This window comes from Capricornis sumatraensis, chromosome 1, assembly GCF_032405125.1.
Source record: "Capricornis sumatraensis isolate serow.1 chromosome 1, serow.2, whole genome shotgun sequence".
Classification (NCBI taxonomy): Eukaryota; Metazoa; Chordata; class Mammalia; order Artiodactyla; family Bovidae; genus Capricornis; species Capricornis sumatraensis.
Genome location: NC_091069.1, coordinates 216722850 through 216739288, shown reverse-complemented (window position 1 = coordinate 216739288; position 16439 = coordinate 216722850). Strand labels below are relative to the sequence as shown.

At 39.4% G+C, this 16439-nt stretch overlaps 1 protein-coding gene across 1 annotated transcript in view; it reads left to right on the top strand.

Moving 5' to 3' along the window:
- The window catches only part of LEKR1 (leucine, glutamate and lysine rich 1), a 224946-nt gene that overhangs the window by 144564 nt on the left and 63943 nt on the right, over positions 1–16439 (top strand). Inside the window, exons 7-8 of the mRNA XM_068988656.1 lie at positions 13531–13608; positions 13948–14151. Of these exons, the coding sequence (XP_068844757.1) occupies positions 13531–13608; positions 13948–14151 (282 nt within the window). The remainder of the gene's footprint in view (positions 1–13530; positions 13609–13947; positions 14152–16439) is intronic.

Here is a 16439-nt window from a genome sequence, read left to right as displayed (position 1 = left end):
CTTTCCGGAAACTGATCCTATTTCTTTATTTTTGGGTTTGCTTATATACCTTTTGCTACACATAGGGATGAATACAGAGTCACGTGGGGGTCAGCAGTCCTGACCTTTATCAAAATCAGGTGCTTCACATAAATGTATAAAAAAAGGTACATCATCTTCTGGCCATGAGTGAGACCTGCTGACATTTTATGATCCTTTCTTTCTGATAACCAAAAAACTTATTTTTTCCAAGGGTGTTTTTTCTTAAACCAAGCACCGCCCTCCAAATAAAGTTACATTCCTATAGGGTGAGGGTGTAGTGAGTTACAATCAAGAAAGGAATTTATTTAACCCAAGGTTAACATGATTAGTCTTAAAGGTTAATACTTATTTCTCCTATATGCTTAAAGGTTAATACTTATTTTTCATATATGTTAGTTATATTCATTATAAGGGTAGGGGACATGGAGATTTAGCAGCAAACATCAGCCCAACAAATGAAAATCCTTTCACCAATGCTCCCCTTAAGATCTGTTTAGTCTTAAGATATGATAAAGTTACATTTTTACATAGCAAGGACACAGTGATTTATAACAAAGTACAGTGATCTATTACAAAAGAGAAAATCCATTAACTCAAAAAGTCTAGTATTGCTAACATCAAAAACTACTGTATTTCCTTTTCTATATTCCAAATACATTAATTAATATATTCCCAGGTGCCTAAGGATATGGAGGCCTGGCGGCAATCATTGACTCAACAAGAAGAAAAAGCCCTATGCTAATTAAGACTCTCCAAATACTCCAAAACTCTCTGTGCTGTTTATGGTTGAGAGGTAGTAAACAATCATGTGGGTAGTGGCAGGAGTATGGATAATCCTGTCACACAAGCTAGTCTGTCAGCAGAGAGGTTTGACCTGAGACATCCTTGTCCCACCCAGAGCAGGGAATTAGCAGCAATTATTGACACAACAAATGAAAAACCGTTCACCAATATAATTCCTAACCAACCCATCATACTAATAATTTCTAACTCCCCAAAAGAATTTGCCTTTAGTAAGTCTAAAACATCTCATGCCTCTCAGGTTGGGAGGCTGTAAACAATCACATGTGGCCGGACAAACCTATACAGGTGGGCTAGATAACCTTCAGAGAAGTCCGTAAGCTGAAACACTCTTGTCACGCCCAAGAATTTTTATTGCCTTGGAGCTGCACGTTTACTCCTTCTCCGAGAGAAATGGTGATGGGGGAGAGCCCCCCGTAAAGTCAGAGGTGTAGGTGAGAGCATAAAACAGACTCTGGTTTTGGGGTTAGATGCTCGGGAACAGGGGGTTTCCTGAGGATTGATCACGCCTTTGCGTATGCCAAGCCTCCTTCCTCATGACCTTTGCCATGGGCGGAATTCCTTACGCTGGCCCCCGGCAATATTCTTTGCAGCCAAAGATGGAGAAGCCCTATACAGTCAGCAAAAACAAGACTGGGAGCTGACTATGGCTCAATCATGAATTCCTTATTGCCAAATTCAAACTTAAATTGAATAAAGTTCAGGAAAACCACTAGACCATTCAGATATGACCTAAATCAAATTCCTAATGACTATATGGTGGAAGTGAGAAATAGATTTAAGGGACTAGATCTGATAGACGCCAGATGAACTATGGACAGAGGTTTGTGACATTGTACAGGAGACGGGAATCAAGACCATCCCCAAGAAAAAGAAATGCAAAAAAGCAAAATGGCTGTCTGAGGGGGCCTTAGAAATAGCTGTGAAAAGAAGAGAAGTGAAAAGCAAAGGAGAAAAGGAAAGATATACACATTTGAATGCAGAGTTCCAAAGAATAGCAAGGAGAGATAAGAAAGCCTTCCTCAGTGATCAGTGCAAAGAATTAGAGGAAAACAGTAGAATGGGAACGACTAGGGATCTCTCCAAGAAAATTAGAGCTACCAAGGGAACATTTCATGCAAAGATGGGCTCGATAAAGGACAGAAATGATATGGATCTAACAGAAGCAGAAGATATTAAGAAGAGGTGGCAAGAATACACAGAAGAACTGTACAAAAAACAGCTTCATGACCCAGATAATCACAATGGTGTGATCACTCACCTAGAGCCAGATATCCTGGATTGTGAAGTCAAGTGGGCCTTAGAAAGCATCACTACAAACAAAGCTAGTGGAGGTGCTGGAATTCCAGTTGAGCTGTTTCAAATCCTGAAAGATGATGCTGTGAAAGTGCTGCACTCAATATGCCAACAAACTTGGAAAACTCAGCAGTGACCACAGGACTGGAAAAGGTCAGTTTTCATTCCAGTCCAAAAGAAAGGCAATGCCAAATAATGCTCAAACTACCGCACAATTGCACTCATCTCACACACAAGTAAAGTAATGCTCAAAATTCTCCAAGCCAGGCTTCAGCAATACGTGAACCATGAACTTCCTGATGTTCAAGCTGGTTTTAGAAAAGGCAGAGGAACCAGAGATCAAATTGCCAACATCTGCTGGATCATGGAAAAAACAAGAGAGTTCCAGAAAAACATCTATTTCTGCTTTCTTGACTATGCCAAAGCCTTTGACTGTGTGGATCACAATCAACTGTGGAAAATTCTGAAAGAGATGGGAATACCAGACCACCTGACCTGCCTCTTGAGGAATCTGTATGCATGTCAAGAGGTAACAGTTACAACTGGACATGGAACAATAGACTGGTTCCAAATAGGAAAAGGAGTACATCAAGGCTGTCTATTGTCACCTTGCTTATTTAACTTCTATGCAGAGTACATCATGAGAAACGCCGGACTGGAAGAAGCACAAGCTGGAATCAAGATTACCGGGAGAAATAACAATAACTTCAGATGTGCAGATGACAGCACTCTTATGGCTGAAAGTGAAGAAGAACTGAAATGCCTCCTGATGAAAGTGAAAGAGGAGAGTGAAAAAGTTGGCTTAAAGCTCAACATTCAGAAAACTAAGATCATGGCATCTGGTCCCATCACTTCATGGGAAATAGATGGGGAAACAGTGGAAACAGTGGCTGACTTTATTTTGGGGGGCTCCAAAATTACTGTGGATGGTGATTGCAGCCATGAAATTAAAAGACACTTACTCCTTGGAAGGAAAGTTATGACCAACCTAAACAGCATATTCAAAAGCAAAGACACTACTTTGCCAACAAAGGTCCATGTAATCAAGGCTATGGTTTTTCCAGTAGTCATGTATGGATGTGAGTGTTGGACTGTAAAGAAAGCTGAGTGCTGAAAAATTGATGCTTTTGAACTGTGGTGTTGGAGAAGATTCTTGAGAGTTCCTTGGACTGCAAGGAGATCCAACGAGTCCATCCTAAGGGAGATCATTCCTGTGTGTTCATTGAAAGGACTGGTGTTGAAGCTGAAACTTCAATACTTCAGTCACTTGATGCGAAGAGCTGACTCATTTGAAAAGACCCTGATGCTGGGAAAGATTGAGGGCAGGAGGAGAAGGGAATGACAGAGGATCAGATGGTTGGATGGCATCACCGACTCAATAGACACGAGTTAGGGTAAACTCCGGGAGTTGATAATGGACTGGAGGACTGGTGTGTTGCAGTCCATGGGGTCGCAAAGAGTTGGATACGGCTGAGCGACTGAACTGAACTGATTTTCCTCTTGCCTCTCTCATCATTCATGAGAATATTTTCTCTAGCAAGCAGGTGGCCTGGTGGCAAACCTGTGTCAGAGTATAGATCCATGATCCTGGATTTAAGTGGCTAGATTTCCTTGATTTACCTATTCAATACAAAATGCTCATTGAGAGGCAGGTATGAGCCATGATTTTGCATGCAAGCACTAGATAAAGGAGTAACAACATTGACAAGCTACAATAGATAATTTCAGGTAATATTAAGTGCTATAAAAATATAAAACAGGCATAAAATAATGTGAGTGTGGGGAAGAGTTGTATGCTTTTGATAGAGTGGTATCCCTGAGCAGATGGTGTTTGAGTTAAGATCTGAGCAATAGAAAGGAGCTACAGTGCTAACAAGGTAACATCTGGAAGCAGAGAGATTAAAGATAAAAAATTCTTGGGAGTGAGTTTTACAAGTAAAAGAAACATGAAAGCCAGCTGTGGTTGACAGAATAATGGCTTCCAAAGATTTAAATGTTCTGGTCCCTGAAATCTGTGAGTACATTACTCCATGTGGCAAAAGGGATTTTGCACGTGTGATTAAATTGAAGATATAGAGCTGGGTAAATTATCTTGGATTATTCAGTCAGACTCAATGTTGTAGTAGCAAAAGTCCTTATGAGTTCCCTGGTGGCTCAGACAGTAAAGAATCCACCTAAAGTGCATGAGACCCATGTTTCCATCCCTGGATTGGGAAGATCCCCTGGAGAGGGAAAGGGAATAGCTACTGACTCTGGCATTCTTGCCTGGAGACTTCCATGGATTCTGGTGGGCTACAGTCCATGGGGTTGCAAAGAGTTGGACACAACTGAGTGACTGACGCTTTCATTTCACTTATAAGATGAAGGCAAGAGAGTCACAGTCACAGAAATGGGTGTGAAGATGGAAGCAAAGATTGGAGTGACGTGGTTTGAAGATGGAAGAAGGGACTAAAAGCCAAGGAATTCGTGTCATCTCTAGAAGCTAGAAAAGGCAAGGAAATAGATTCCCCCCTGGAGCTGCCAGGAGGAACAGAGCCCTCACGACATCTTGATTTTAGGACTTCTTACCTTAGAAATGTAAGACAATAAATTTGGGTTATTAAATTAGAGCTACCAAGGGAGCATTTTATGCAAAGATGGGCTTGATAAAGGACAGAAATGGTATGGACCTAACAGAAGCAGAAGATATTAAGAAGAGGTGACAAGAATCATGAATGTGTGATCACTCACACTCACCTAAAGCCGGACATCCTGGAATGTGATGTCAGGTGGGCCTTAAAAAGCATCACTACGAACAAAGCTAGTGGAGGTGATGGAATTCCAGTGGAGTTATTTCAAATCCTAAAAGATGATGCTGTGAAAGTGCCGCACTCAATACTCCAGCAAATTTGGAAAACTCAGCAGTGGCCACAGGACTGGAAAAGGTCAATTTTCATTCCAGTTCCAAAGAAAGGCAATGCCAAAGAATGCTCAAACTACTGCAAAATTGCACTCATCTCACATGCTAGTAAAGTAATGCTCAAAATTCTCCAAGCCAGGCTTCAGCAATACGTGAACCGTGAACTTCCTGATGTTCAAGCTGGTTTTAGAAAAGGCAGAGGAACCAGAGATCAAATTGCCAACATCCATTGGATCATGAAAAAGCAAGAGAGTTCCAGAAAAACATCTATTTCTGCTTTATTGACTATGCCAAAGCCTTTGACTGTGTGGATCACAGTAAACTGGAAAATTCTGAAAGAGGTGGGAATACCAGACCACCTGACCTGCCTCTTGAGAAATCTGTATGCATGTCAAGAGGTAACAGTTACAATTGGACATGGAACAATAGACTGGTTCCAAATAGGAAAAGGAGTACATCAAGGCTGTATATTGTCACCTTGCTTATATAACTTATATGCAGAGTACATAGTGAGAAATGCTGGGCTGGAGGAAGCACAAACTAGAATCAAGGTTGCTGGGAGAAATATCAATAACCTCAGATATGCAGATGACACCACCCTTATGGCTGAAAGTGAAGAAGAACTAAAAAGCCTCTTGATGAGCGTGAAAGAGGAGAGTGAAAAAGTTGGCTTAAAGCTCAACATTCAGAAAATGAAGATCATGGCATCCGGTCCCATCACTTCATGGGAAATAGATGGGGAAACAGTGGAAACAGCAGCTGATTTTATTTTTCTGGGCTCCAAAATTACTGTGGATGGTGATTGCAGCCATGAAATTTAAAGACACTTACTTCTTGGAAGAAAAGTTATGACCAACCTAGATAGCATATTCAAAAGCAGAGACATTACTTTGCCAACAAAGGTCCATGTAATCAAGGCTATGGTTTTTCCAGTAGTCATGTATGAATGTCAGAGTTGGAATATAAAGAAAGCTGAGCACTGAAGAATTGACGCTTTTGAACTGTGGTGTTGGAGAAGACTCTTGAGAGTCCCTTGGACTGCAAGGAGATCCAACCAGTCCATCCTCAAGGAGACCAGTCCTGGGTGTTCATTGGAAGGTCTGATGCTGAGACTGAAACTCCAATACTTTGGCCACCTATGTGGAGAGCTGACTCATTTGAAAAGACCCTGATGCTGGGAAAGATTGAGGGCAGGAGAAGAAGGGAATGACAGAGGATGAGATGGTTGAATGGCATCATCGACGCAATGGACATGGGTTTGGGTGAACTCCAGGAGTTGGTGATGGACAGGGAGGTCTTGTGTGCTGCAGTTCATGGGGTCACAAAGAGTCGGACATGATTGAATGACTGAATGGAGCTGAAACCCCTACATTTATGGTAATTTGTTACAGCAGCAATAAGTAATGAATATACCAGTATGTCCAAAGTCTAGTGAGGATTTTGGATTTTTGCAGAGGGAAACTATTGGTGGTGGTGGGGGGGGGGGGGGTGGTTGGCAAGAGAGTGAATTGATCTGATTTGTTTTAAAAGGTTGGCATGGCTATTACATGGGAAATGGACTGAAATAGATATGCAAGAATGATCAGGGAGATGAGGTGGGAGGCTGTGCATTCATGCAAGTAAGCAGTGACTGGCTTAGAGTTGGAAAGAAATAGAGGCCAGGGATCAATCTAACAGGGTTTACTGATGGAGTGGATATGGTTGGGGAACAAGAGGATTGGAAAAGAAATAATAAAGAATGAGGTTTGGGTCTTTTCAGCATCTGGGTAGACAGTTTAGAGGCAATAGAGTACAGTGACTAACAGCCTAGAAGCCAGATGGAGACTGCTGGGGTTCAAATCCTAGCAGTACTACTTAGCGGTTATGTCACCTTGGGCATATTACTTACCTCTGTTCTCAGTTTCCTCTACTGTAACAAGGGCTGAAAAAGGGCTGGTTTGAGGGTAGTGTGAGACATGCAAGGTGTTACTATTAGTATAATTATGTGTTGGTGCCGTTTATTGAAGTGGGGGAATCTGTAAAAGAAATAGATATGGCAGTGAGGAAATTAGAAAACGATGCTTTTGATCTGTTAGATTTGAAACGCCTTTTGGACAGCAAAGTGGAAATATCAAGAAAGCGGTTTAAGAATAGCTATTTCACATAAACGAATGGAACGTAAGACCCTTGCCTTTCAAATTAGAGGAAAATATCCAGTTATTCTATCTTATTTCCTTTGCTTTGATTGACAGGAGCAGCAGGGGCCTTTCCTTAGGCTTATTCAAAATAGTTGAAGAGAAAGGATTAACACTATTTATTGAGAGTAAAAGAAGGAATGTGTGTTTAAAGAGATGTAGGCATTCTTTCTATTCCTTCCAATTCCTCCCATTCTAATGAAGGTGAAGATAACAATCAGGCAGTGAAGGGCAGACCATAAAAAGAGTGGCATGGGGGTGGGAGATGACCATAGTGAAGAGAGTTCTTGGGATAGTAGACTCCCCAGGGAGCTTTTTTCCAAATTGCAGCCAAAATTAATTGTCCACATAGTAAAATAACCACTTAAAATAGTTCTGCTCTCCCTGCCTCTAGTTTCAGAAAAGTGTATGAGTCTGAACGTGGAGTGAAAGTTGTGGTTAGGGCTTCTGAGTCTCAAAGCATTTCTAAAAGGAACATTTTTGTTTGATTTCAAAGTAAATGCATAAAACTTGGGAAATACAGAAATACTCACAAAACAAACATTGTCTTTATATTTTGATATATCCTTGTAGTCCATTTTTCAAAGTAATGCATATTTTAAACATATTTTCAGTTAATAATATATCCTGGATATTTTCCCATGTCATTGCATAATACACTTAGTTTTCAAATGGCTATATCTTTTTATGACATGGACATTTTTGAAGAATGTAGAACCCTTCATACTTTTTTTAAATAAAAAATTTTCCATTTTGTATTTTTCTCTTGATTGGATTAAGGATATGTACTCTCAGCCACCTTACATAGGTGAGCACAAGCGCTTCTCAGGGCATCACAGCTGGAGGCACATGAGCATCTGCTTCTCACTGGTGATGTTAATTTTGATCACCTGGTCAAAGTAGAGCTTAGTTCTTTCACTGAGGGTTATTGCTGAGGGTTGTTGTTCTGTTTCAACCAGTAAACAGTCTATAAGAGACGCTTTAAATACATACACATGCTCTGATTTTCATCAACATTTATCCATAAATGCAGCATCCATCGATGATTTTTGCCTCATCCAGTCCTTATCCAGTTGTTGTTAGATGATTTTTCCAACTCCAGATCTCCCTCCTCATTTATTAATGAGCCCTCTTCATTCTACTTTAAATAAGAGCCTCCCTTCTTCCCATTATTTATCAATTATTGGTATGGATTCTTGAACTTTATTTTGTTCAATGGTTCACCAGTCATTACTGTATTTAATTACTTTGGCGCACAAATTAGCTAGTGGGGGCCCCTTCAAGCTGATTCTTACAATGCTGGAACACAATCCCATCATCTTGTGTAAGTACTTCTTTACTTTCATTATAACAAACTGTTTCAGGAATACCTACTCTGCCCCAGCCTTGGAATCAGCTGTTTCTCTGAGCAGTCCTGGTTCCTTTGAGTGGGAATGGTATTAGAAACCAGTATCTAGGCTCTAAGTATGCTCAAGTGCTACTTGATTTTAGAGATAGTTTTTATACATATGTCAAATCTTTCAAATTGTGTGAGTTTATTGTATGTTAGGGGCTTCCCTGGTAGCTCAGCTGTTAAAGAATCCACCTGCAATGCAGGAGACCCTGATTCAATTCCTGGGTCAGGAAGATACCCTGGAGAAGGGATAGACTACCCACTCCAGTATTCTTGGGCTTCTCTGGTGGCTCAGCTGGTAAAGAATCCACCCGCAATGTAGTTGACTTGAGCTTGATCTTTGGGTTGGGAAGATTCCCTGGAGGAGGACATGGCAACTGACTCTGGCATTTTTGCCTGAAGAATCCTATGGACAGAGGAGCTTGGCAGGCTACAGTCCATGGAGTCACAAAGATTTGGACATGATTGAACAACTAAGCACAGCACAGCATCGTATGTTATGTTATTGAGTGTTCTATGATCACTCAACTACAGTCAGACAGCTTGGAGTGAGAAGTCAAGCTGACCTTAGGAAACATCACTATGAACAAAGCTAGTGGAGGTGATGGAACTCTAGCTGAGCTATTTCAAATCCTAAAAGATGATGCTGTGAAAGTGCTGCACTTAATATGCCAGCAAATTTGAAAAACTCAGCAGTGGCCACAGAACTGGAAAAAGTGTTTTCATTCCAGTCCCAAAGAAGGGCAGTGCCAAAGAATGTTCAAATTACCACACAATTGTACTTATTTCACATGCTAGTAAAGTAATGCTCAAAATTCTCCAAGCTAGGCTTCAACAGTATGTGAACCAAGAGCTTCCAGATGATCAAGCGGGATTTAGAAAAGGCAGAGGAACCAGGAATCAAATTGCCAACATTCATTGGATCATAGAAAAGGCAAGAGAATTCCAGGAAAACATCTGCTTCATGGACTACACTAAAAGCCTTTGGCTGTGTGGATCACAACAAACTGGGGAAAATTCTTAAACAGATGGGAATACCAGACCACCTGACCAGTCTCCTGAGAAATATGTATGCAGGTAAGGAAGCAACAGTTAGAACTGGACGTGGAACAATGGACTGGTTCCAAATTAGGAAAAGAGTACATCAAGGCAGTATAAAGAGCCTCTTGATGAAAGTGAAAGAGGAGAGTGAAAAAGCTGGCTTAAAACTCAACATTCAAAAAACTAAGATCATGGCATACAGTCCCATCACTACATGGCAAATAGATGGGGAAACAATGGAAATAGTGAGAGACTTTATTTTCTTGGGCTCCAAAATCACTGCAGATGGTGACTGTAGCCATGAAATTAAAAGACATTTGCTCCTTGGAAGGAAAGCTATGACAAACCTAGACAGCATATTAAAAAGCAGAGACATTACTTTGCCAACAAAAGTCTGTCTAGTCCAACCTATAATTTTTCCAGTAGTCATGTATGGATGTGAGAGTTGGACCATAAAGAAGGCTGAGTGCCAAAGAATTGATGCTTTTGAACTGTGGTGTTTGAAAAGACTCTTGAGAGTCCCTTGGATTGCAAGGAGATCAAACCAGTCAATTCTAAAGGAAATCAATCCTGAATATTCATTGGAAGGACTTATCTGATGCTGAAGCTCCAATACTTTGACTGCCTGATCCTAAGAGCCAACTCATTGGAAGAGACCCTGATTCTGGGAAAGACTGAAGGCAGGAGGAGAAGAGGATGAGATGAATAGATGGCATCACCAACTCAATGGACGTGAGTTTGAGCAACCTCTGGGAGATGGTGAAGGACAGGGAAGACTTGGCGTGCTGTAGTTCATGGGGTCAAAATGAGTCCGACATGGCTGAGTGACTGAACAGCAATACAACAATAGTATGTTAGATCAGGAAGCAACACTTAGAACTGGACATGGAACAACAGACTGGTTCCAAATAGGAAAAGGAGTACGTCAAGGCTGTATATTGTCACCCTGCTTATTTAACTTCTATGCAGAGTGCATCATGAGAAACGCTGGACTGGAAGAAACACAAGCTGGAATCAAGATTGCCGGGAGAAATATCAATAACCTCAGATATGCAGATGACACCACCCTTATGGCAGAAAGTGAAGAGGAACTAAAAAGCCTCTTGATGAAAGTGAAAGAGGAGAGTGAAAAAGTAGGCTTGGAGCTCAACATTCAGAAAACGAAGATCATGGCACCCAGTCCCATCACTTCATGGGAAATAGATGGGGAAACAGTGGAAACAGTGGCTGATTTTATTTTTCTGGGCTCCAAAATCACTGTGGATGGTGATTGCAGCCATGAAATTAAAAGACACTTACTCCTTGGAAGAAAAGTTATGACCAACCTAGATAGCATATTCAAAAGCAGAGACATTACTTTGCTGATTAAGGCCCGTCTAGTCAAGGCTATGATTTTTCCAGTAGTCATGTATGGATGTGAAAGTTGGACTGTGAAGAAGGCTGAGTGCCGAAGAATTGATGCTTTTGAACTGTGGTGTTGGAGAAGACTCTTGAGAGTCCCTTGGACTGCAAGGAGATCCAACCAGTCCATTCTGAAGGAGATCAGCCCTGGGACTTCTTTGGAAGGAATGATGCTAAAGCTGAAACTCCAGTACTTTGGCCACCTCATGCAAAGAGTTGACTCATTGGAAAAGACTTTGATGCTGGGAGGGATTGGGGGCAGGAGGAGAAGGGGACGACCAAGGATGAGATGGCTGGATGGCATCATGGACTCGATGGACGTGAGTCTGAGTGAACTCCAGGAGTTGGTGATGGACAGGGAGGCCTGGTGTGCTGCGATTCATGGAGTTGCAAAGAGTCGGACACGACTGAGCAACTGAACTGAACTGAACTGATAATACAAATAAGCTATTTTACAAAGAGTAGATAATAAAAGAAACATGTTTTAAAAATCTTTTTATAAAAAGAAAAAGAATTAAAGTATAGTGTTTAGGGATAAAATTTGGGCAATGCAACTCCAAAGAAAATCAAAGTGATTACCATAAAATTCATGAGAATGATCAATTTAGGGGAGAGGGAGTTGACTATGATCGAGTCGAGGGTATGAAGCTTCTAGGCTAGCTGATGAGGTTTTATTTTTTTACCTGGATGGTAGTAATTAGAGTTTCTTCATAATAATTCATTATATAAATTGTTTACATAATTTTCTGCAGCTTACAATTTTATCATATTTTACAGTAGAAAAGAAAATAAATGAATAAAAATAAATGAATGCTGTTCATGTTCATTGCATATTAGGAATCAAAGTTACTCTGCAAGTAGGGCAAACCCATCAATAATCTAACATATTTCTTTGTACATTCATAAACTTATTAAAATAACTTATAAAGCTATTGTAAAGTATATTCATGTAATAAATTATTAATGAGAAGCCTATACAAACTAGAATATTAATCTTTCTTAATATGTTAATTTTTTGAATATTGTTACAAACCCAATCATATAAGATCAAGACAAATATTTATTTTGTTTTGGAATTTCCATTTCATTCTTTTTATTTTTAATTTTTTCATTTAACTTTTTATTGTACATTGAAGTATAGTTAACTAACAATGTTATGATAGTTTTAAAGTCCACAGCAGAGCAACTCACCCAAACATATACATGTATCTATTCTCCCCTAAACTCCCCTCTCATCCAGACTGCCATAAAATATTGAACAGAGTTCCCTGTGCTATTCAGTAGGCTCTTGTTGGTTATCCATTTATATATAGCAGTGTGTACATGGACATCTCAGACTCCCTAACTCATTTTGTTGTATTTAATGGTTTTTATTTCTCTGCTGAGATTTTTAATCTTTTCAAGAACTAAAGTAGATTTTCCTTTATGTCTTCGAGCAGAATTATAACAGTGCTAATTTCAATGTCTGGGTCATCTCAGAGTCAGTCCCTTTTAACAGTCTTTTCTCTTTAGAATAGGTCCTGCTTTTCTGGTTTTTTTTTATGTTGAGTAATTTTTAAAAATATACTGTAAACTTTGTGAATGTTATGTTACAGAAATTTTAGATTCTGTTATATTTCTCCAAATACTGTTGATGTGGTGTTGGGGAAGGGATTGTGTGGCTTTAAATAGGCAATTAATTCGGTTGGCCTAAAACCACAACTCTGTTTCTATGGCAACAGCTAAACTCTCAGTTCAGTTCTTTCATCTTTAATTAGGCTGCTTGGAGTCTTCCCCAGGTCACCTGTAGTTCAGGCTCAACCAGACATGTAGACAGAGTTTATAAGCAGTATTTGGGATTCCCTCTCTCTGGGTCACTCCCATTCAGGGTTCACTCTTTACCTCCCAGCAGCTGTGGTTGTCTTCAAACACTGTCCTGTAGTTCTTCAAGCCAGAATGACTGTGAGTTTTCTATTAGAAATTTGATTCTCCTGTATGGTGCAGTTTGGGGCCTGCCCTCAGGCTTAACATCATTTAAAAACAAAAACCTGACCCCATGGCTGTCACCTCATTGGAAGTATCAGCTTTCCTCCAGAATCATCCTGCTTTTAGTCACTTGCACATAGGGGTTTTTCTTTTCTTTCCTCTTTTAATGTTGTCTAAAATTTAGACATTTTATTTAAATGCAGATCTGCCTGATAGGAGATTACTTGGCCAGTACAGAAATGGACTGAATATTTATTTCTTTAAAGAAATGGTAATATAAAGATGCTAAGAAATTTTTAATGGATAAATAAAATAATGATATAGAAAAGCACATATAATTGGACTAACAGTTTAAGGTATTTTTGGCAAACAGAAACCCTTTGAATATGTATTCTAATTTTAAGGAAATCTGTGTATGTAACAATAAGTAGAATATAAAGATAAGTAATAAAGGAAAAATAAATCTTAACAAAAGGGAAAACGTTTTCACTTTAACTATGTTGAAATAAAATATTTGAACCTATTTTGTATTATTTTAGGAATAAATCTAATGAAGCTGACGAGTATCAAAGAGAACTTAGAAAACTGAAGTTTGAATCCATTATTTCTGACTCACGGTACACATTGCAAATTTTTTATTTAATGTTTTTACTAATTGAATTTGAAACCGTATTTTAGATAATATTTAAAATGCACTTAACTTTTTTTATAGTATTGCTTGTATAAACAATACCTAACCCTAGTTTATAATGTATTGAAACTGTTCAATGATTTTTGCCTTTGCCTAGATAGGAAATTTTTTAAATCACAGAACTATCTATTTATGTAGCATTCTTATTTTAAAAATTAAAGTTATACTCTTATTTTTAACTGAGATGTTTATATATTTTTGATAAACGTAAAAATATAGCATTAAATGCATATTGGTTGGGGTTTTTTTCCTTATTCCATTTTAGGCACACCAGATTGCTTAAAGAAAAAGAAGACTCTTTAATGACTTGTCAACAGATATATAAAACTTTACAGGAAGAACTGACTGCAAAAGAAAGGCAAGAAGATGACTTAAAAAGAAGAATTAATCTTGCAGAAAATGAACTGGAAATAACCAGAACTCTTCTGAATCAGACAAAGGAAGAAGTTGTAACACTGAAAAGTGAAAGGTACAGTCAAGAATAATTTCTTCCAAATTTATTTTATGTTTAAGTCAGTAATCCATATATATTTAAAGCATCAGGGTCCTATATATTTTGATAACAGTGAATCCAAGATTAAAGATACATTTCATGTGAAAGGTCATCCTATCCTACCACCCCATTTTACAGGTGATTAAACTGAACCCCAAACTGGTTAAAGGACTTGCTTAACTTCACTGAGTTAGTGCAAGTAGAATGGAACCCACATGGCATTTGGTGTTAGATTTTTGTTAAATCGAAGAGATCATGTGTGGTACTTACACTACTGAATTTCACTTTGGCCAGTAATTTTTGAATTCTGTCATCTTCCAACAGAAAAACATCTCTTTATCACTTTTTCCTTTATAAGCTCCTACTTTTCTTCTCTCTTTGTTATTTGTCAACACCTCGTACTGAAGACTCCCCAAAAACACAGATACTTCTGGTATTGAGTTAATATCAAAGATACTAAGAAGCATATTCCTCCAACCATCCTAGATATTTTTACTCAGTTACTTTGTCTTTACTTATCTGTACTTAATATCTCAACCATACTTTCCTTCAATTTTCATTTGCCTGATAATATCTTTTATTATTTGAATCCTTTTGTTTTAAATCCATATTGGTATAGCATAATGTTAGAGGTTTTCCTTTTGTTTTGAATTCATATTGGTATATAGCATAATGCTAGGGGTTTTGTTGGCTTTTATTAAATCTAGGAGTCTTTATGGGGAAGGCAATGGCACCCCACTCCAGTACTCCTGCCTGGGAAATCCCATGGGCGGAGGAGCCTGGTAGGCTGCCGTCCATGGGGTCGCGAAGAGTCGGACACGACTGAGCGACTTCACTTTCACTTTTCACTTTTATGCATTGGAGAAGGAAATGGCAACCCACTCCAGTGTTCTTGCCAGGAGAATCCCAGGGACAGGGGAGCCTGGTGGGCTACCGTCTATGGGGTCGCACAGAGTCGGACATGACTGAAGTGACTTAGCAGCAGCAGTAGCAGCAGGAGTCTTTAATGGGAGGTATTTACATATTCCATAAGAATACAAGTTTCATGAGGATAAGAATTTTTGTCTTGTATTATTCTCTGTGTACAGAAGGCATAATTAGATATTTGTTTTTCATTTTTTCTGTATTTTATTCGTTTTATTTTATGAGTATTTGACTGCTTTCTATTTAGAAGATTTATAATCTTGTTTTCGTTCTTTCTGAGGGCAGCTGTTTGCTCCCAGAGGTGGAGTTTGGGAGTGAGGCCATGGAAATGGATATCAGGCACCTTAGAATTAGGTTCATTGTCTCCGAACCTTCTCACCAACACTGTGCCCTGGATTGTATCTCTGTCTACTCCAGGCTAGAGTTCTGTCTAGTTCACAGAGGAACAAGGTTTATCTCTTCTCTCCCCTGAGATAATATTCATTTACTTCTCTTTGGTTGAGTCAGATGAACAATTGCAGAGCTTATTGCCACCCACCATTTATTCCTCCACCCTGCTACACCAGTAACATGCCTCTTGCTAAGGTGTTGCGTCTTGTAGTTCTAAGAGTCTTCATCCCGCCCCCACTTCTGCCATTTCACAATTTTGTCATTGTTAATCCCAGTACATATTAGAAGCAGCAATTTTATAAGCAGGAAATTTGCAAGAGCCAGACTTACTAATAGTAACAAGAAGTGATGGCAGCTGAAAGACTGACCATGCATAAGAAGAAAGAAAAACTAAGTGCAAATAAATATCTTTAAAAGCATTGCAGTTTGGCCCAATATGCAACAGAGACAAGCACCCCTACGCATACCAGTAATCTTCAGTGCCCCTTTGTTTATAGCTTGTGTGTGCTGTTGTGCCCAGTCCCTTCAGTCATGTCCAACTCTTTGCGACCCTATGGATTGTAGCCCACCAGTCTCCTCTGTCCATGGCATTCTCCAGGCAAGAATACTGGAGTGGGTTGCCAGGCCCTCCTCCAGGGGATCTTCCCACCCCAGGGATTGAACACACGTCTCCTCCATTGCAGGTGGATTCTTTTCTGCTGAGCCACTGCGGAAGCCCGTGTTTATAGTATGGGTTAATAATTGATGGCCATAATGATGACTGCATCAGAAAGATTAAAATCAGCTATAAACTCTATGTATATGAAAGGTACAGAATACGCCACTTCCAGTGATGTCAGATTAATTAGATCTAGCCGTTTATCCAGATGAATTCTGTCTCCTTCATCGTGGTCATTGAGAAGATTCTGTCTTTGTTCAAACATTTCTGGAACTCTTTTCTGAGGATTGGC